The following is a 20,482-nucleotide window of genomic DNA, read 5'->3' as shown; positions in this document are numbered from 1 at the left end:
TGATGTTCTTCTTGCTTTGTTAAGAGTTAGTAGGTCGGAGTAAGCTTCGACAAAAACAAAAAGAAACACTTGTCTAACCGTATCTTCGCTTAAGTATCAGTTTTATGTAAAAAGATCGACTTTTATAACCGTTTTGTTGGTACATGTAAATTTTTATGGCAACATTTCTTACAACTGAATCATTCTACACAAGCTAAGTCAACTTTTTAGCTCCTTTATTTCACTAGCCGATTACAAAGCATACTTAGTTAGTATAATGATTACAACGGTATTAATGCCTTTGATAATAGCATTATTACATACTTACGAATTAAAGTATAGCGACGTGCAAAATTTATTCAAAGTATAACGAATTCAAAATCACGTTTGCCTGATAGAATATGAAAAAAAGATCCCCGATTTCCGTCATGATTGTGTACATGAGTTTATTAAAACCTTTAGCCAAAGTACCACTTGACTCTTCTACCTATTCAAAGATTCAACAAGATGGAGTTCGTTGTCACACCAAAATGTGTTACTTTAGATGCATTTTTAATATTCAAACTTACCTATTCAAGTGTCTGACATTATATACAGTTGCCGCCAAAAAATTTCAGACGTCAATGTCATTCAGTCGTCAGATAGTGTAAAGCAGCTGTCTGAAATAATGACAATAAAGCATAGACTACATTAAAATTTTTGACATGACAGAAAAGTGATGTTTGAAATTTTTTGTCGGAAACTGTATATAAATTATTAGAAAAAAAATTCTTATCAGAAAAAGCAAGCAAATGTGTTACTCTTGCTTCCGTCCAGTTTTCCAATAAAACCACTTCAACACTTCAACGTCCGCGTGAGCGACAAATTGCTTATAAACCACCCTCCTATTGACATTCGCTTTTTATGTGTTTGCTTTATAGTAATAACACCGCAAGATCTTTTATGGCTACAACTCCACCACAGATTGCCTCTCCGCACCCAAAAATAAGCAATCGAACTCCAATTTCGTCCCATCGCAGAATAAAAAACGTCTTTCATTCGATAAATTTTATTAGTAGACAACTAGACGGTCGAAAATTAGACAGCTGTTAGTCACTTTGCTTTTTTAGTACTTGCTCGGTGTACCTTTGGGGGCCAAAATTGCGCCTCTGCTGGTCGATTTCGACATTTATAAAATCGTTAACCGAGGGGGCCGACTTTCCGGGGACTGTCACCGAATCCTCGTCCTCCTCGCTCTCCTCTTCCTCCTCCTCGTACTCGATGTCCTCGAAGGCCTCAGCCCGCAGAGGGTGCGGTGAGGGGGACCGGGGGGGCTTGGCCGGGGGGTCTAGTTTGGGGGGCTGTGGGGCTTTGGGGGGCGGCGGTGGAATCGGCTTGGGAAGCGACTGTGGGGGCGTGGGAGTCGGCTGCGGCGGCTTTGGCGGCTCTGCCTTCGGGGGAGGGGGAGGAGGGGGTGGCATCGGCTTAGGCTCGGGGGCGCTGGCGGGGTGCAGCTTTTGCGATAGTTTCGCCAGGATCACTTCTCTTTAAACAAAAACAAAGAAAAACAAAGTAAATTAAAAGAAAAACAAATCAAAATAACTGTAAATTATAAGTACTTAAAAATAAAGTTAAAAAAACAAAATCTGGTTGAAATTAAGTATTTGTTGGCTAATTCTGAAAAATACGTGTCTCGGTACTAATTTTTGTGGGTCAATAAATGTATCTGTCCTGTTGATCGAATTATATTATTATTAATACCGTAATTACTTATATATAGATATCATATAGCTTATCTGAATGATACAGAATTACGCTTAATCAGTACAAAAATGGAACTATAGCCCAGTTAGTATTATTTGGATTAAACACAACGAATATATTAATAATTTTCAAAAATAAATTTTGCTAAAAACTCCCTACAACGATGCCAACGTTTATTTTAAACTTTTATCAAATTTGTTTCATATAATTTGGACACGTCTTCCCTTTTATTATTAATAAACACAAGCGGCTGGAATTTAGAAAATCTGCACACAAAGCCTAGTTCAAGCTTGAATTTCACAAGGGAAACTCCGTTGGTTGTGTGCGGCACGCCACCATTTCGTCGATACAAAACAACTTTGGGGTCTTACCGTAAACTCTAATTTTATTATCCGTCTATTTCAAGGAACACGAGAAAGACCTATAAACAAAAACATAGTCACAAAGGACTTAATTTATTGCTTTCTATTCCTCATGAAATTCCACAGTAACCTTGATTTAATGAACACGGAATGTCGACTAAAATTTAGACAGATCCATCCAAAAAGTTGATGACGTCATAAAAAAATATGTAAAATTGAAAACTGAGTAGGCTGATGGGTGTTAAGTGAAATAGGAGACATTCTGTATAATCCTAATTTTTACTTTTGACTAAATAGTTTCACGGTTAATTAGAAGAAATTTCTTTAAAATTCGGTTAAAATAAAAGATTGGAACGTTGTTTCAGAGGAACATTCTTTGCATAGCATACACGAGTTGTTTGTAATTGTGTTTTAAACAAGCAGACGGTTTCGAACATCCAATATGCCAAAACTGTTTGTAAAAGAGGTATTATTTACTTTTCAAGCACGTTTCTCAACAATAGCGATTTTTTTCACAAACGGAGTCCAAAGAGTGTGTAAATAAAATGATAAAACAAAAGAACAAAAAGTGGGAAATAAATTAAAAATCAACCCAATTGTGTAACAAAATTTGGCAGAGAGAATTTGGCAAGTTCCGCCAGTGCCCTTGACCAACCTTGCTACCAATAAAAAAACAGTTTGCACGTAATTTAGTATTTTATGATGATATGCAAGGAATTTTGGAGCACTCGTCAAGTGTTGTTTTATGAAGAGGTTAACGTCTTTCATTTTTTGAAAATCGAGTGTGAAGGTGCATTCGTTGTTTATAGAAAAGTTAAATATAGAAAAAGCCGACGAACAGCTGTTTGACATGTATAATTTACTATAGGAGGGAGTTGAAAGAAAATAAACGTGGCCTGGGAAAACTAAAATAGTTCTCGGTAATTGAGCAGCAAACTACAATACATCCAAAACCCGTACTACTCGGGTTTGACTATTACGTGTCGACTAACCACAGTCTGACTCAAAAGCAATATTTACTCGGCGTTATTTAATTTTCTTTCATTAACTGCAGATGACATTGGCTGGAGGCTCTTGACTCGTCTTCTGCAGATCCATAAAATAAAAGCCTGCAATTGAGCCTCGGCTAATTTAAACAGTGGAAAAATACATTTAAAAAAACATTAAATGCAATACGTAATCTATGTGCAGATAAGCACGTCGTCAACAATTCAATTACAACACTCTAATATAAATTTATTTTTTCCATTTGATACTTCTCGATAACGACCGATTATAATCTCTCTATTTGATCACGAATTATCGAGGAAGTTATCCTTTCGGAACTACTTTATGGCGCGGACCAAACTCACATTTTTCGCCAAATTTGAAATCAAACAAACCGACGACTCCATTTACAAAATACCAAAAATCCGCAAAAAAAGAGTACCTATTGGTGCCAACTCTATCGCTACGAGCACTTTTTTATCAACAACTTGCGATATTGACACACTACTAATCACGAACAAGCAACTTTACGATTGTTGTTCGTTTTGCTATAAATTTTCTTTACTTATCTCCAACGACAAGAAGACTTTATTTTCGATATTAAACATCCGAGTCCCCCGCATCCACGCCGTAAATTTAATTGGTTCATTTAAAGCCCGTTTAATTTAGTGTAGTCACGTTGAACTAATTTTGTGGCATTCTTGACGCTGAATCGGGAAACACAATTTGAATAAGGAATTAAGCCGAAAGTCTACATTCTTTGCGAACAAGGCAAAAGTAAAGTATTCATCGAGGCGTCGCGTCGTGACTTTAGCATTGATTACACAGACGAGCGTCGCTTCTGATGTTTACTGAATTTATAATTGTTCGACTCGCGATATTTTAAACGTGAAAGCGCAAGAAAGGAATTTTTTTGAATTATTGAGGATTGAGTGTGTTTCGTCACGTAATTGCCGCGTAAATTGGTCTGGGTTTGTCGCTAATTCCCTTGAAATGTGTTGTATAGACTTGTTTATTGTGCATAAACACACACAATGGACGTGTTTTCACATATTTAACAAAAAACGAAAACTGCACCTAAGATTCAATTATTTTTTGCAAAAACCGTAAAACATCAGGAATCCCCAGTCTATTAAAATTTTTCAAAAAATAAAAGATCCACAAATTCTTTTAAGATTTTTTCAAACTCTTTCAAAAAAAAAACATCGTAAATTTCCGAGCTCTTTTCATGTTCTTTTCAAAAACAAAATACAAAATCTTCTAACAACCACAAAGACCTTTAAGATTCTTCAACAACACACAAGGGACACCTAAAAGTTTTTTCAAACTTCTTCAGAAACAAAACAGCTGAGGTGTCTGAACTTTTTCCGAATTCTTTTTAAAATAAAACAAACGATCCCGAAAAATCGTCGTCCCTAACATTCTTTTAAACTCTTTCAAAAAGAAGGCACCAGGAATCCTCAAGGTCTTTTCAAATTCTTTCAAAAAACAAAAGACAAGGCTCTAGGTACCTAATTCTTCCAAAAACCAATCACCAAGGATCTCCCAGGCTGTTTCAAATTCTTTCTAAAATCAAATACAAGAGAATCCGAAAGTCATTCATATTCTTAAAAAAAACACTATGGATCAACGAGATACTTTGAAACTCTTTCAAAAAAACAAAACACCAGGGGTTCCAAAGATTCTTTCAAATTCTTTGAAGAACAAAACTCGAGAAATCCTCAAGCTCCTCCAAAATTCTTTCAAAAAACAAACGACAAGGGTTCCCAAAGTTCTTTCACATGCTTTCTTCGGAAAGAATTTGAAATCACAAAGATTCACAAAATCTTTTAAGATTCTTTCAAAAACATTAAGGACTCCTAACCTCCACTCACTAGGGGGCCATAACATTCTTTTCAAAACAAAACATGAAAAATCGTCAAGATCTCTTCAAATTCTTTCAAAATAATTGGTCTAAAGAGTTTAGACAGTACTTCCCTCGCTGTCGGAAACGTGACGACTGCAAGCCAATTATGTTTTTTTTTCGCATTAGATTTCAAAGCATTCGGTTTTGTAGTTCTTGATTAAATCAATAAAATAAATTTGCGCATTCATTAAATTTTTTGAGTCATCCTGTATATCCAAGTCCAGAAAATATAAATCGAATGATAAATTACAAGAAGAGACTCATCATATTCTGTACGTTTTAGATAGGATTGATTATTCGGCTAAATTTTGAACTGACGTCATCAATTTTTTGGAGGGGATAAGCAAATATATTTTTACTAAAAATTTATTATGCTCTTTATAACCTTAAAACATTTGCAAGATTTCAAAGCATTCGGTTCTGTAGTTCCTGATTAAATCAATAAAATAAATTTACCCATTCATTAATTTTTTGGGTCACCCTGTATATGCAAATCCAAAAAATATGAATGGAATGATAAATCCCAAGAAGAGACTCATCATATTTTGTACATTTTAGATAGAATTATTCGGCAAACTTTTGAGCTGACGTCATCAATTTTTTGGAGGGGATAAGCAAATATATTTTGACTAAAAATTTACTATGCTCTTTATAACCTTAAAACATTTGCAAAATCTCAAAGCATTCGGTTCTGTAGTTCCTGATTAAATCAATAAAATAAATTCACGCATTCATTAATTTTTTTGGGTCATATCCAAAAAATATGAATGGATTGATAAATAACAAGAAGAGACTCATCATATTTTGCACATTTTAGATAGGATTTATTCCGCAAAATTTTGGGGTGACGTCATCAATTTTTTGGAGGGGATAAAATAAATATATTGTAATTAAAATTTTATCATGCTTATCATAACTATAAACCATCTGCAAGATTTCAAAGCATTCGGTTTTGTAGATTTCAAATTAAACATCAAAATGTTGTTTCATAATTGGACGTTTCTGGTAAAATGTCAATTCGGAATCATAAACTACATGTGTAAGACTATGTTATTTAATACAATTTAAAACCCAATTACTATGTACAATTTTGCAGTGACGTCATCACATTAGTGGTGGGGATGATTACACAAATTTTGGTTAGCGTTTTACCATCTACATAATATACCTAATATAAATACAAAATTTGACAACAATCGGCCCAGTACTTTCGGAGATAATCTGTCTAATAAAAATCCGGGACGGCAGACAGACGGACAGACGGACAGACGGACAGACAGACGGAAATGGGAGACCTATTTCTTCGTCTTCTAGGGGTCATGAAAGATCGAAAAAATGTAAAAGTAGAGAGTCGGCCGACGGCCTCGATTACAATACTTCCTTTGCTTACACTCGGGAAGTAAAAACAAAAAACAGGGGTCCCAAAGGTTCTTTCATAATCTTAAAAAAACACTAGGGGCCCTTGAATTCTTTCAAAACAAAACACTAAAGGTCTCTGCGACTGTTTTAAATTCTTTCTAAAATAAAACACAAGGGCCCTTGAAAAGTTCAAATTTCAGATTCTTAAAAACCATTTTTTCAGAATCTGAAATTTGAACTTTTTGGGACCCTTAGTCCCATGACTAAGGGCCCCAAAGATTCTTTTAGATTCTTTCAAAAAACAGAACACAAGAGGTTCCGAAAATTCTTTCACATTCTCGAAGAAAAAGGGACACTAGGAGCTCCTAAGATTCTTTAAACATTTTAAAAATTAAGACGCAAAGAACCTCAAAGCTTTTTTTATTTTTCGAAACCAAAACATAAGAAGCCCTAAAAATTGTTTCATATTCTTAAAAAAAAGACACTAAGAACTACCAAGATTCTTTCAAATATTGATTTTTAAAACTAAAACACAGAGAACCCCATAGAATCTTTCACAATTCAAGAGCAAATCGCAAGGGGCCTAAAGATTTTTTGAACTCTTAAAAATAAAACCCAAGGGCTCCGAATAGTCTTTCACATTCTTAACAAAAAATTCTAAGAACCCCTCAAATTCACACTTTCAAAAAAAAGTTCAAAACCAAAATATCAGGGGTTCTCGAGATTTTTCAAATTTTTTTTTAAAATAACAGAAGGGTCCCAAAGATTACTTCACATTTAAACATAAAACACGAAATTCGCCTAAAATACTACACATTCTTTCAAAAGATACTAAGAAATTTTTTTTCCAAAATAAAACAAGGACCTAACCTGACCTTATTCCAAAAATTAAACATCAGTCACCCAGCCATCCCTCAGATTTTCCCAATTTTTTAAAAAACAAAATACTGTAGATTTTTCATATTCTTAAAAAAAGACACTAGAAACCCCGAAGATTCTTTCAAAATTTTCAAAAACTACAAAGGGTTCTCGAAATTTTTCCAAATTCTTTCAAAAATAAAATACGTGTTGGGGTTCCTACGACTCTTCCACAACACTAAAAAAAAATGGTCCAAAATTATTTCGACAGAACTTCCCTCGCCTCTGAAACACAATAAAACAAACCTAGCTTTTTCGAAAAATTATAAAAATGTTGTGATCACGTCATTAACATTTTGCAAGGACACGTATACCAACTTGGATTGGTGCACTGTAATACTAAAAATAACAGTACTGTATTCCCAAAATTTATTGACACATTCATTATTCATTCATTTTTTTGAGCCACCTGTATAAGCAAGTCTAAAAAATATGAATGCATTGATAAATCACAAGTAAAAACTCAACATATTTTGCACATTTCGGTAGAATAAGAAGTTTTTACCAGATTAATAGGGGCAAAATCAGTTTTATTTTAACAAATACTAGGCCCGCCCACCCGCCCCCTATTTTCTCCGAGGATATATCATTTGCCAAAATAAGACTTATGTTAGCAAGTACTACCCCCGCCCACCCGCCCTTTATTTTCTCAGAAGGTAGTATTTCCTAATACTTGCTAAGATAAGTCTTATTTTTGCAAATAACATATCCTCTGAGAAAATAGGGGCGGGTGGGTGGGGCTAGTACTTGCTAAGATAAGACTTATTTTGGCAAATGGCATGTCCTCTAAAAAAAGAGAGGGCGGGGCTAGCACTGATTTTGCCCCTACTAAACTTGTAAAAACTTGTTAAATTTAAAAGGTGTTAAATTCGCTATTTCTATAGTAACGAGTTAAATTCCTAAATCTGATTGGATATTTATTTTTTAACAACTCAGTCATTAATTTTTCTGAGACACCCTGTATAAGCAAATTTAAAAAATATTAATGCAGTGATAAATCACAAGCATAGACTGATCATAGATATTTTGCACATTTTAGATAGGATTTATCCGGCAAAATAAGCAAATATACTTCGATTAAAAATTTAAAACATCTGCAACATTTCAAAGGATTTGGGTTAGCAGATTCAAAATTAAATTGCAAAATGCTGTTTTATAATTTTGATATTTTTTTTCAAAAATCTGAACATTTTGGATAAAAACTCAACACGGAGTCATAAACAAAACAATTTTGAAGTGACGTCATCACAATATTGGTGACGATGATTAGACAAATTTTGGCAATAATCAGCCCAGTACTTTCGGAGATTATCTGTCTAATCCAAATCAGAACAGCAGACAGACGGACAGACGGATAGACAGACAGACAGACAGACGGACGGAAACAGGAGACTACTTTTTTCGTACTCCAGAGGTCATTACACGTCGAGAAAATATGAAGGTGGCAATTCGGCTGATTTTTACAACTCAAAAAAAAAGACAAAAGGGGCCTAAACATTCTTTGAACTCTAGCAACCCCTAAAATTCACACTTTCAAAAACACGTTTTTTTTTTTAATAACACAAAGGGTCCTAAAGATTATTTCACAATTTAATAATAAAACATGAAATTCCCCGACAATTCTTTCATATTCTTTCAAAAAATACTAAGAACTCTTTCGATTTTTTCCAAAATTAAACAAGGACCTGACCTGACCTGACCTTATTCGAAAAACAGAACACCAAAAATGAAAAGGGTTAGCGAAATTTTTTCCAAATTCTGTCAAAAATAAAATACCTAGGACTTCAAAGACTCTTCCACGATATTAAAAAAAAAATGTGATACAGCCCGAAACGGGGGACCTACTTTTTCATAATCTGTAAATTCTTCAAACTAACTACGTTCGGAAAGTAAAAAATTGCTCTTACAAAACAATTAATTAGCCGTCTGGATACACAAAAATGCCTTGCTTGCCATGTGAATGGAGTGGCACAGCCAAGACGATCACCAACAAAAACACCTTCTCGGCCAAAAATATCGCTTGCCAGAATCTAGAAATATCAAAAACCGGTAGTTCAGACGCATCAAAAGTTACGCATGTGAACATTAGATGCATAACAGATGTTATTTCAGTGAAAACTTAAAACACAGAGGTATTTTTAATAAATTCCTTAAAAAAAAAAAAACGTAATTTGTGACGCTGTTCATTCGATCACTTTTATTGCCCCATTCTTCAGTCCTTACACTGTTTCGTTTTTAACTGCCTTTATAATAAATAAGTCACCACTTCAATATATAAATAGGACCTCGGGGACACTGATTCGGAATTTCACTTTTCTGACAGAAATAAATAGGTAGACAGACACGACTTGGTTTTGAATTACGTATTGCATTTACTAATTCTGAAATAGATTCTCCAGTGATCCGAAATGTAAAACAACGTCGCTGAGACGCACCAAATATTTAATTTTTAAGATTTATACGTGTTTTAAAAAAATGTTTTTGCTAATATATCATTGTTAATTGTATTTAATCTGCAATAAAATTTCGCACACAAAGTCGGCGTTCGTGTTTGATTTGCCACAAAGTTTCGAGTGATGCAACAGGTTGGAGATAATTTCGCCAATCTTCAGGTAAGTTCTATCTAATCTCTTAAAACTGGTTAATCGTGAGATTCGTTTCAGATACAAGCGTCTGCTACTTAAGAAGCTTTATTGTAAACGCTAAGGATATTGACACGGTTTTTTAATGAAACTTAATTGACATTATGTATACGAAGCGTTTCCTCGTGGAACCGAAATCCGTCCTTAACAACACCACAACCCAAATGTGGACAAAATCCGAGTTGATGGGGAGAATTAACGCAATTTAACTGTTGTCTCGGTCTTACAATTGAACTGGTTAAAATTCATTTACAACTTTTTATATCTCATTAGAAATGAATGTGACTTCCCGGCAAGTTTAAACACTTGAATATGATTTCGCGGTTTTACTCTATGAATACCCTTGGAATGGGGTTTATTTATACTTAGCTTCCGGTGGAAAGCTCTGCTAACAGCCAAGAAAACGAAACGAGGAATTTTCAATTTTTTCTCTTTTATGTGTTACCAATCAGGTTAACCTCCATAAAAGTCGCATTCATGCTTGATTTTTCGCCTCTTTTTGCTATTAAGTAAACTGCAGTTGCAGAAGTGTTAAGGACGATTTTTTGTGATTTAATTGGTAGCCTTGCAAAACAATTGAGCTACAAATAAAAGATAATGAAAAGTGATCCGTGCTCATCCATCCTTGACAAAATCTCGTAACGTTCGTCATCAAAATCAGAAGGCGAGTTATGGTTTCGTTTTATCGCACGAGTGCGGTGCAACAAACGAACATAAAAAATTAATTGGAAAATCGCGGCAAGAAAGATAAGAGATAAAGTTATTACCCGATTATGAACGCCGTGGAGCGCATAAGCATCTAATTGAATAATTAAGATCCAATTTGATGGCTAAATTAACATATTTGATGCGCAATTTTCGAAAAACCAATCTCCTGTAGTAACTAGAATAGTTCGACTTTATTAATAGAAACTAGAAAACAAAGGCCGGCAGCAAGATTTTTAAAAATCTTGGTTAAAATGTTTTTGAACTTTAAGTGAGCTAACAGCTGTTTAAATAATCCATTGTGTTCAGCTGTTACGTCGTGTCATATACACAAGGTGTTTGAATTTAATGTGGGTATTTGTATTTTTCCCTAAATTTAAAATCTATGAGTTCAATTTAAATGGTAAACAGTTAATGAAAAATTGTTAGTTCGAAACGTGCCAAAAAAACGTCGGTCAGTAGCAGCTATTTTAGTAACGGATTATATTTAGGTATTATAGTTTCTTGTTTTCAAGAAGTGGAGAAAAACAAGTGGAAATAGTGGCTGTAAATCAGCAATTTCGACGATTGAAGGAAGGAAATTTTTATCAAGTTCGCCGTAAATACTGATACTATTTTTAAAAATTACCCTATCTGTGTTAAAAAATAAGATAAGTATTGTGCTTTCGTTCCAAATTCTAGTGCTTGTCAAAATTCACCCAACTAAAACTAAAACGATGCCTGAAACGCTCAATTTAGCTTCGACGAATGTTTGTGCCAACTTGTTAATTATTACTGCATTGTCCTGCACCGAGACACCATATAGAAGTGGCCTTGAAAAAAATTAGCTTCGTTAGAGCGCTAAATACTCCATCAAACACCAATGTGCTATAATTTCAACCATTTTTTTAAATATCGTGTGTCGTTTCACAATTTTCAACGTTGGAATTACAAATCTGTGACATAAAATTCGGTTTTTCTCGCCACGGTATTCGACAAAACTTTTTTGCATTTCCGTTCCTGAGATGAATTTATGACAAGCGTAATGTTTAGTTCCATGAGTCAGTTTCATAAAAAGTACACTTCACCGCAATGAACGCGAATTCTAAGAATGCGTAGCTGCAAAATGACTACGTGATGATTATGTAAAACTTCTATGAACAGAAATGCAACGTGTGGTGTTTTTTTCCAACGTTGCAAAATTCGTAAATAAGTTACAATGTTTGGCTAAAAAACAAAGTATTATTATCCTCTTCCGGAGAATGTGATAAATATATCACACAAATTACCAATATCAGTACTTGATACCTACTCAGATTGGAAATAGCAGGAAAAATTTTTATCAGGTGATCGAAGTACTTAACCGGTACCCTTTGTACCTGTACAAATTAACTAATTTTTAAAAGCTTTGCAGGCAATTATAACCCTATCGAATATTTTACACCTCATTTCCTACCCTTGGCTCTTATCCAACCCATTTATTAACGTTTTATACCAAATTATACACCCGAATTATTTTATCCGCTTTCGTAGTATTAATCGGGCATTTTTTTGTGGTTTTCTGACTCCAACTGGTATATACCACAAGTCACGTATTTTCTTTAAATTCTCTATTAGCACAGATAAAACAATATTTTATCGATACTTGCACAATCGACGACGCCTACAGTTCTATATTTAATCGACCTAAAAAAATCTCGTCTCAATGGTTGTCAAAAGTGACAATACTTTCGTCACATAGATCATTCATAAGTCCAAATAATCATACTAAGACTGCTTAATACGTTACTTTTTTAAAGACACGTAAGATTACTTAATGCACCCTGATTAGATTATCACGGGATTAAGATTTCACGATTCTGAGAAAAGTTGATGACCTATTGACAAGCCACATGATTCAGACCGTGTACTTATTGATAGAGCGATAGCGATAAGTAAAAAAGTCGATTGCTTGTTCAAAGAAATGGTGCGGCTTTGTCTCCTTACCACAGAATACGTCGCTAAATAGTAAAAACCCGTAAATTACAGACCTTGGCGGTCGTGCAACTCCGAACAGAGTCGTATTTGTCTATTTTGTATATACTAATATCACTTCTAGCTACAATTTGGGTTAACTTGCGTAATTTTCAAAATATTGTCGATATGGCAACGTTGCTTGCGCAGTCGCGGTCTAAAAACGTTCAGTTTCGCGCAGGCTACCAAGATCAAAAGTTCCGCGCAAATTGAACTCTTTCAGTTATTTCTGGTACAAATAAAACAGAGGAAACATCACTCCAGATCAGTGTAACTGGGTGCCATTTTGTTGTAAAACTTTTCCAAAGCGTTACCCGGAATTCTATCAAAATCAAATAGATTTAGTCCGAGTTACGAGGGCCAAAATATCTTCTAACTTTGAAGTGAAATTAAAAGTGTGATGGTCTGATAAGCTGGCTGAACAGGTGTCTAAATAGTAAATAGTGAAAAATATTTTTGTTTAGTCCAGGGTAGGGGCACACGAGCGTCCGAACTTGTACTTGTCTTACTAATGCCAGTTGATGCTTAATCGCCCTAAGTACTGTGTTCTACAAAAAAGTATAATACATATTAAGTACGTCGTCGACTTTTAGTGTACGCGAGTACTGAACAAGCTATCGGGAAAATATAAAGTTAATGAAGTTTATCCTCCACATTTCAATTCAGTTGTCTACCCACTTAAAATATCAATTAATCTCAATGAAAAATTGAATTTTTAAACGATTTATGACGCCTTTGTTGAAGAGAAATCGTCCGACGTCATCTAACAATATAAAGATTTAATTAAAATTATTAAGTTGGGAGAAGTTATTAAGCCGTCGACAAGTTTATTTAATTAATCGGAGTCTGGTTCTCGTCGAAATTCATTATCTCGTTGCTTATTTTCGACTTCTCAGATTAACGCGATGCCTGTGCCTATAAATACGAAACTAAAATGGTCACAAAAAGTGAAAACGTGAGCGTGAGACTAAGAGGTGCAGCTAAAATTACACCCTAAATACGTAAGGAATCCCAACCTTTGAAGATTTTATTTGATCTTGTTTTCCTGTATTTTAGTTTCTAGAATACTTTGTTGCTAAGGCATAGGGTCATATGAAAGCAGTTTATAAAAATATCCGGCCGTGGCCCTGGGACGTTGGAAGTATTTTCGGCTAGCACGTAGTTCACCCCTCTACCACACACAACAGCGCCCAACTCACGACCCACCCAGCCGCATCCACCACGAATTTCGAAAATCCCGCCGCTTCCAGACACAAAATGCCGCACATTTCCCGCGCAAATATTTAAACCCGAATCGATTATTTTTACAAGCGTGGTTATTCCGCCATCTAGACCGGCTCGATCGAAGCAAAAGCAAAAAAAACCGTCCGTGCCAGAAATAAATTTGGGTTTGAGCCAATTGCGCTACGTTTAGAACGTAGACAGAAAATGCCGGTCGGTAAGAATTCATATTCAACATTCTGGAAAAACATAAAGACATACCTGTATTCTTTCCATGACAGTACAGAGTACCACAGGGTGAACATTTTATCGCAGTAGGCTTGGTGAATCTGTCGAGGAAAAGTCAGCACGTGAGGCAGTCACGGCTTGCTTGGGTACTTCCTCTAAACTGACTTATTTTTCGTTCTGACGCCGCTCTGATACGTTTTATTTTTTCTGAAAGAAGCAAATCAAAAGTGACGATTAGGGGCTGATTTTATGATGAAGTTTAGCTCGATTTAATCAATACTAGTAGTAGAATTTTAAAAAATTAAACATGTGGTTGAAAACGGAGCTTCGTTTAGTATCGAACTGGTCTTTAGCGAAGGGGTAAATAAACAAATTTGTGGGTCAACATGTTTATTATAAACATTACACGATGGCATCTATAATGGGGTATGACTAGGAATACTTACTATGGCGATTTTATGGTTGACTGTTCACTAAATTATTTTAAAACACTTAATTTTATTCAGGTTATTTGATTTTTGTTTAGATTGGTGCTATTATCGGGATTTTTTGATGAAAGTATGTCAGTGGGCACAACGCAAGTTACCCTTCCTTAGTCCTTTTCAGTTATTGGCTACGATGATCTTTCAGGCCAGCTTTCAGGAGCGCGTAGTTCAAATCGTAGGCAACACGCTTTACACTAAAACAACTGTCAAGCGTTGCTTACGAACTACTAGCTATATAGCATTCAAAATATACAGACTTATTTAGAATTTTCATTTAGGACTTAACACTGCGACCTGTTATAGTCGATTTTCGCATCACAATTTAATTCTCATTAGTCTTATTACAGATTACAGTGACATCTTTTATTTGTTTCCCACTTTTAAAATCACTCCCTAATTTTATTGTAGCTGCACTGACATTTAAAATTCAAATTGTAAATAATCATTTACTAACAATTGGAACAACAAGGAAACATTCTAACGAAGCTTTTAAATTTCTTCTACTATGCAGCTACAACAAAATAACATTAATAAACGCGTATTTTTCTTATCAGTATAACATAAGAACTCATTTTGTTTCATTTTTCTTTTTGACTGTGGAACAAGTGGCTATAAACAGACTTTACACTTTTCATTACGCAGTCTAAAAACACAGAATAACAAATTACTATAATAGGGACACTTGCATCTACAATTAGGAAGCAATCATTCATGGTGACTTTTTTACTTTTAATGTCACGTTTCAAAGGTAAAACGTGCGATTTTACAGTTTTAGTGATTGGTTTTATGGGATTTCAGGAATTTAATTTCCTTTAGATCCAAGGATGATGAAAAACATTGATGGATCATAATTGTGACATTTACGTTTGATCACGTGACAACATTTTAAACGTAATATTTTGACGAGTCGTCTCAGGATGAATATTAAAACACACTCAAACTATGTGAATTTTTTACTAAACGTACTTAAGATTACAATAGTACCAGACAATTTTTTCGTATTTTAAAAAAGTAGTTATTTGATCAAAATCCTCGTAGCAAGAGGACATATTATTGCATAAGTAACCTTATAAAATACATCTGATTGTGTCTTAATTATGTTTATTAATTTCACTATTGTATGTTTAAATTTATACTACACCTTAAAGTTAACATGTGAGAATTCATTACGCAGACAAACTATATAAACAACAAACATGAAATTTATAACATATCGACACACACAAAACCGGCATTTGTACTTTTTCAAAATAGCATAAATAATAAAAAAGATAACAAAACATAAAAAAAATCACAACTGAATTTTAAGATTTTTACAAAATATATGAAACTAAGATAAATCGAGAGCCTATTGATATGCATCACAGATTCTAAAATACTTAAGTCATTTATGTACATACTTAAAACAAGTTGTTACAACTTTGTATGTTTGACAGTATCTGTCCAATAATTCTGAATGGTCATGGCTTCTAAACTATTGAGGAACGAATCATTGTCTAAACTGTACATTTCCTCTGAATTATCCTGTAAAAAAAAAATGCACTTTTATTAAATTATGGTTAGTCGAAAGCACCCCCTCGCTAAATTCGTGTGAAAGAAATATAAGAAGCGAACGAAAAAAAGTGGATAAAGAAATCGAAAACAGTGCAACTGAAGAAGAAATAGTAACTGCTTACTCTTACTGAAGCATCATCGATGTATCCGCTTGAATCGGGGTTGCTGCAGCGATCGTTAAGTACTTGGGGTCGGTTGAAGCCCCTGTTGCGGTACAGGAGATAACTGACTCCACAAATAACCCCCACGATAATTACAGACCCCAGGGTTATTCCCGTTATCCCCGCTGCAGACAAGTTACCAGACAGTTCCTCATCTTTCTCTACATTCTTCTCCGAACTTAACAGAAGACTTTGGTTAAAATTAGTTTCGTTAACATAATTGAAACTATCAGTATGATTTATTGCGCTAAAGTTCGAATTAAGCATTATTTGGTTATCAGTAATATTACTGACATCAGTTGTATTCTGATTTATCACAGTCACTTCTTTGCTAGGGGAGTACGATTTTTCAGTTGCGTTTTGCTTCATCATATTGGAATACACTTCGAACTTTTTCGAGGAAGGCTTCTGTTTTGCCACTGAAGCTGTCGTATTGGAAGGACTATCGTGGATGGGCGGATTCGAAACAGAGACTCCGAGTGCTTTGGCAGGGCGGTGGTCTAACTCGGGCGAAGCAGTAACTGGTATGATGGAATGTGAAAGAGTAATTTCCTCAGATACACCAACTACAATTAAAAATTATAATTAGTGACGTCATTATGCGTTCATCGTTTTTCTGGTTTTCCCACGATAGCCCCACAAATCCCGTTTTTACTTCGGATACTCACAGTATATTCGAAAGGTGATCCAAAACCAGTGCATCCACCAATATGACAATGTCATGACTTCATCCGCATTAGAAAATGAAAATTGCACAATTAAAGTAATTACCTTAACAATACCAATGATTGTTTTGTAATCACTGCAGGATTTTCTTTCTTCAAGGACTCAATTCGCCACAGCTTACGCTGCTTAAATAACAGCTGGAATCAATAAACATTCATTTATGAGACAATTAATATTTCTATACCTGTTATTCAATACATACACCTGTCAAACTGATAACATTTTTGATAAGGCGAGTTTTGTTGTTGTGCACGTCAGGTTGTCATTGCATGAGTCAGATGTCGCTGACAAGTGACAGGTGGAAGCGCCAATACAACGCAGACAATTTCCCCGAAGGGTTACATGCAGCGAAACTGACCATACCTGAAATTTTTTTAGCGAACAAAGAATTCAAAAAAACGATAACTCGTAACGAAATTATTATTAAGATCTCAGTTGTCAATTGATATTAATTTAGTCATCATTATCAACATTGTATTGACGTCGAATGATAAAATGACTGCATATAAATAAACAATGAAAAAATTTATTTAAAAAAATGATGTGTAATTAACTGTCAAACCTTGAAGAGTCTTGTGTTTGACAACGGTGTCTACTGACGGTGTGCACCCAACAATGTCATTAAAATGTCAATTAAGAATTTTCGATGTTTTGACAATTTAATATGGTACTGGCAACATTGACAACGTTCATAAAAAAAACTTAAAAAAATGTAGCTAAAAAAAATAAAAGTACTTTGATCTCTACATGGGTTTTGTTTTAAAAATGGTGTTTACTATTGTAAAATCGTCATTAAATTTTCCATTGATTAAGAGTCAAATCTAAAAAAAATCATGATCAATGATGTCATTGCTTCATTTGATTGTGGTATATCTCTTTTATTTTCGCGCATGAAGTTTGACATTTTTTGGTAAAAAGTGTTTTATGTCGCTATGACACTCCTGACTAATCGTCAACATGGGAATTTTGACTTCTTGAAATGACTGTTTAAATTAATTTTCAACTCAACAAAGTGTTATTTTCGATGAGTAACATAAAACTAATTTTTTTATTTGACTATTACTGTTTGCGATTTTTTGTCAGGTCAGGCCTGATTGTTAAAGTAGCTGTCATCATCTCAACCAATCAACACGTTTGCTAGACGTATTCGTGTCAAAATTGACAACTGAACTGACAAGAAATTAAAAACATGTTTTAGAGTATCGTGTTGTTCAAAGAATACTATGTATTTTAAGAAAAAAAGGAAAATATAAACCCCGCCCACCCACCTGTAAAATATACAGTGTCTTTCTAAATATGGCATAAATTACATAAAAAAAAAACAGAAAATGCTTTCGGTTAATGTATTTCATTGACAAGTACTCTTTCTGATCTAGATATAGAAATAAAATGGCCAGCTTTTAAAAAATGTTGACACTTGTCGAAATAAATGAAAATGTTTTCCCCCAAATATGGCATGAATTATATAAAAAAGAACAGAAAATGCTCTTGGATAATATATCATATTGACAAGTACTCTTTCTGTGGCGGATTTAAATTGATTACTACAAAAATGTACCATTTTAGACATGTTTTAACTGTCTTGTTGTCGAAATACGTCTACACATATTAAGAAAAAAACGTAAAATGTAGCCCCGCCCACCCATTCTATCTCAATTGTGATGTTTTTTCTTATTCGTCGTGAGCCAAGGGGGCGGTACTCGGCTGTAAAATCCTTATTTCTGCACGAGAAATTAAAAACATGTTTTTGAGTATCGTGTTCTTCAAAGAATACTATGTATATTAAGGAAAAATTAAAGCCAAATATTAAGCCCCACCCATACCTGCCCTGATCTAAACAGTAATGAAGTTTTCATTCGTGGTCAGACGAAATCATCACAATTGAGATGGGGTGGGTGGGTGGGGTTTATATTTTGCCTTTTTTTCTTAATATACATAGTATTTTTTTAACAAGACGATACTCAAAAACATGTTTTTATTTCGTGTAGAGAAATAAGGATTTTGCAATTAAGCTCCGCCCCCTTGGCTTACCACGAATAAAAAAGTCATCACAATTGAGATATTGCTCTTTTGGTTTTCTTTTTTAGTTAATACATTTAGTGTTCTTTGTATAACACGACTACTCAAGAACATATTTCACATGGTAATTTCTCGTGTCAAAATAAGGATTTTACAGTTAAGCTCCGCCCCTCGGCTTACGACGAAATTATATAATAATATTTTGTTTTTTTTTCTTAATATGCATACTATTTTTTGAATAACACGATACTCAAAAACCTATTTTTAATATCTTGTGAAGAAAAAATCATGACAATTGAGATAGGGTGGGCTTACATTTTGTATTTTTGTTTTAATATGTGTAAACTTCTTTTCACAACATGAAACTTAAAACATGTGAAAACCCTTTCAAAAAAATAAAGGCAAAACATAAGCCCCGCCCACCCGCTCTGTCTCAATTCTAGTGATTTTTTTTTTATTCGTTGTAAGCCGAGAGGCGGAGCTTCATTCTTATTTTTCTACGAGAAATTACCATGTGAAATATGTTCTCAAGTACTCGTATAATATAAAGAAAAGTAAATGTATTAATTAAAAAAGAAAACCAAAAATGAAGCCCCACCTATCCGTGTCGATCTCAATCGTGATGAATTTTTCATTGGTTGTCAGGCGGAACGTAATTGCAAGATCGATATTTCCCTATACAAATTTACAATTTTAAACATGTTTTAACTTCCTTCTTGTGAAAAGATGATTACACATATTAAGAAAAAGAAGCAAAATATCAACCCCGCCCACCCACCCCATCTCAATTGTGATGATTTTCTATTTTTCTTAGAAACTTAAAACACATTTAAAATGATACATTTTTGTTGGGAAATATGGATTTTGCAATTAGGCTCCGTCCCTAGGTCTAGCAACGAACTAAAACTTCATTACTAAATATTTAGATCAGGTCAGGTCTGGTCAGGTTCAGTCAGGTCAGATCACACAATATCTCGTAGAAAAATAAGAATTTTACAATGAAACTCCGCCCTTCCGGTTACGACGAATACAAAAAATCATCAGAATTGAGATAAGGCGGGTGGGCGGGGCTCATATTTTGCCTTTTTTTTTTTTCTTAAATTCATAGCCATCTTTTCACAACAAGAAACTTAAAACATGTTTAAAATGGTACATTTTTGCAAGGAAATATGGATTTTGCAATTATAGGGCGGAGCCTAATCGCAACATGTTTAAGTTCCATGTTGTGAAAAGAAGTCTACACATATTAAAATAACAAAGCAAATTTCTTGTTGACATCATATAGCTGTTAATAATTCAGAAATGGCAATGGATCTTTGAATTACTGATGCGGTGTTGTCACGACATTCCGATTTTCGTGTAATATTTTGACAATCCAGGGTTCCGAAAAAAATTCACCTGTTATTTGTAACATCTGAATTGATAAATTTTATCGAAAGATAAAGAAAATAAACAGATATACGATTTTTATTGTGTTATCAGTTAGATTAAATCT

The 20,482-nt window shown here is 34.2% G+C and overlaps 2 protein-coding genes across 5 annotated transcripts; both read right to left on the bottom strand.

The window, feature by feature from the left end:
• Positions 1–1,011: 1,011 nt before the first annotated feature.
• Positions 1,012–14,753, bottom strand: LOC135141878 (acrosin-like). The gene is made up of 3 exons (XM_064073448.1): positions 14,489–14,753; positions 14,076–14,249; positions 1,012–1,503 (listed from the first exon to the last, which is right to left on the bottom strand). The coding sequence occupies exons 2-3, from the start codon at positions 14,117–14,119 to the stop codon at positions 1,068–1,070; spliced, it is 480 nt and encodes a 159-aa protein (XP_063929518.1). The 5' UTR covers positions 14,120–14,249; positions 14,489–14,753; the 3' UTR covers positions 1,012–1,067.
• A 902-nt stretch (positions 14,754–15,655) lies between these two features.
• On the bottom strand, positions 15,656–17,307 carry LOC135141292 (uncharacterized). 4 transcript variants are annotated; one of them, XM_064072270.1, is made up of 4 exons: positions 17,153–17,299; positions 16,911–17,090; positions 16,204–16,808; positions 15,656–16,051 (listed from the first exon to the last, which is right to left on the bottom strand). In XM_064072270.1, the coding sequence occupies exons 2-4, from the start codon at positions 16,963–16,965 to the stop codon at positions 15,941–15,943; spliced, it is 771 nt and encodes a 256-aa protein (XP_063928340.1). In that variant the 5' UTR covers positions 16,966–17,090; positions 17,153–17,299; the 3' UTR covers positions 15,656–15,940. The 4 variants fall into 4 exon arrangements, with proteins under 4 accessions (XP_063928340.1, XP_063928339.1, XP_063928341.1 ...); XM_064072269.1 differs by having other exon boundaries at positions 16,911–17,105; positions 17,171–17,299; XM_064072271.1 differs by having other exon boundaries at positions 16,210–16,808; positions 16,911–17,307.
• Between the last annotated feature and the right edge of the window lie 3,175 nt (positions 17,308–20,482).

This window comes from Zophobas morio, unplaced genomic scaffold (assembly GCF_036711695.1).
Source record: "Zophobas morio isolate AGI-343-1 ecotype UQ-CSIRO unplaced genomic scaffold, CSIRO_AGI_Zmor_V1 ptg000044l, whole genome shotgun sequence".
Classification (NCBI taxonomy): domain Eukaryota; kingdom Metazoa; phylum Arthropoda; class Insecta; order Coleoptera; family Tenebrionidae; genus Zophobas; species Zophobas morio.
Note: the sequence above shows the minus strand (reverse complement) of the source record. Positions and strands in the feature narration are given on the sequence as shown.

Excerpts from the sequence above, each read along its gene's own strand:
- LOC135141292 (XM_064072268.1), bottom strand. The coding sequence starts at position 16,965 with ATGACATTGTCATATTGGTGGATGCACTGGTTTTGGATCACCTTTCGA. Across the intron at positions 16,809-16,910 it reads GATCACCTTTCGAATATACT|TTGGTGTATCTGAGGAAATT; the intron begins GTGAGTATCCGA and ends TTTTAATTGTAG. Across the intron at positions 16,052-16,203 it reads TCGATGATGCTTCAGTAAGA|GATAATTCAGAGGAAATGTA; the intron begins GTAAGCAGTTAC and ends TTTTTTTTACAG.
- LOC135141878 (XM_064073448.1), bottom strand. The coding sequence starts at position 14,119 with ATGTTCACCCTGTGGTACTCTGTACTGTCATGGAAAGAATACAG. Across the intron at positions 1,504-14,075 it reads CTGTCATGGAAAGAATACAG|AGAAGTGATCCTGGCGAAAC; the intron begins GTATGTCTTTAT and ends TTTTGTTTAAAG.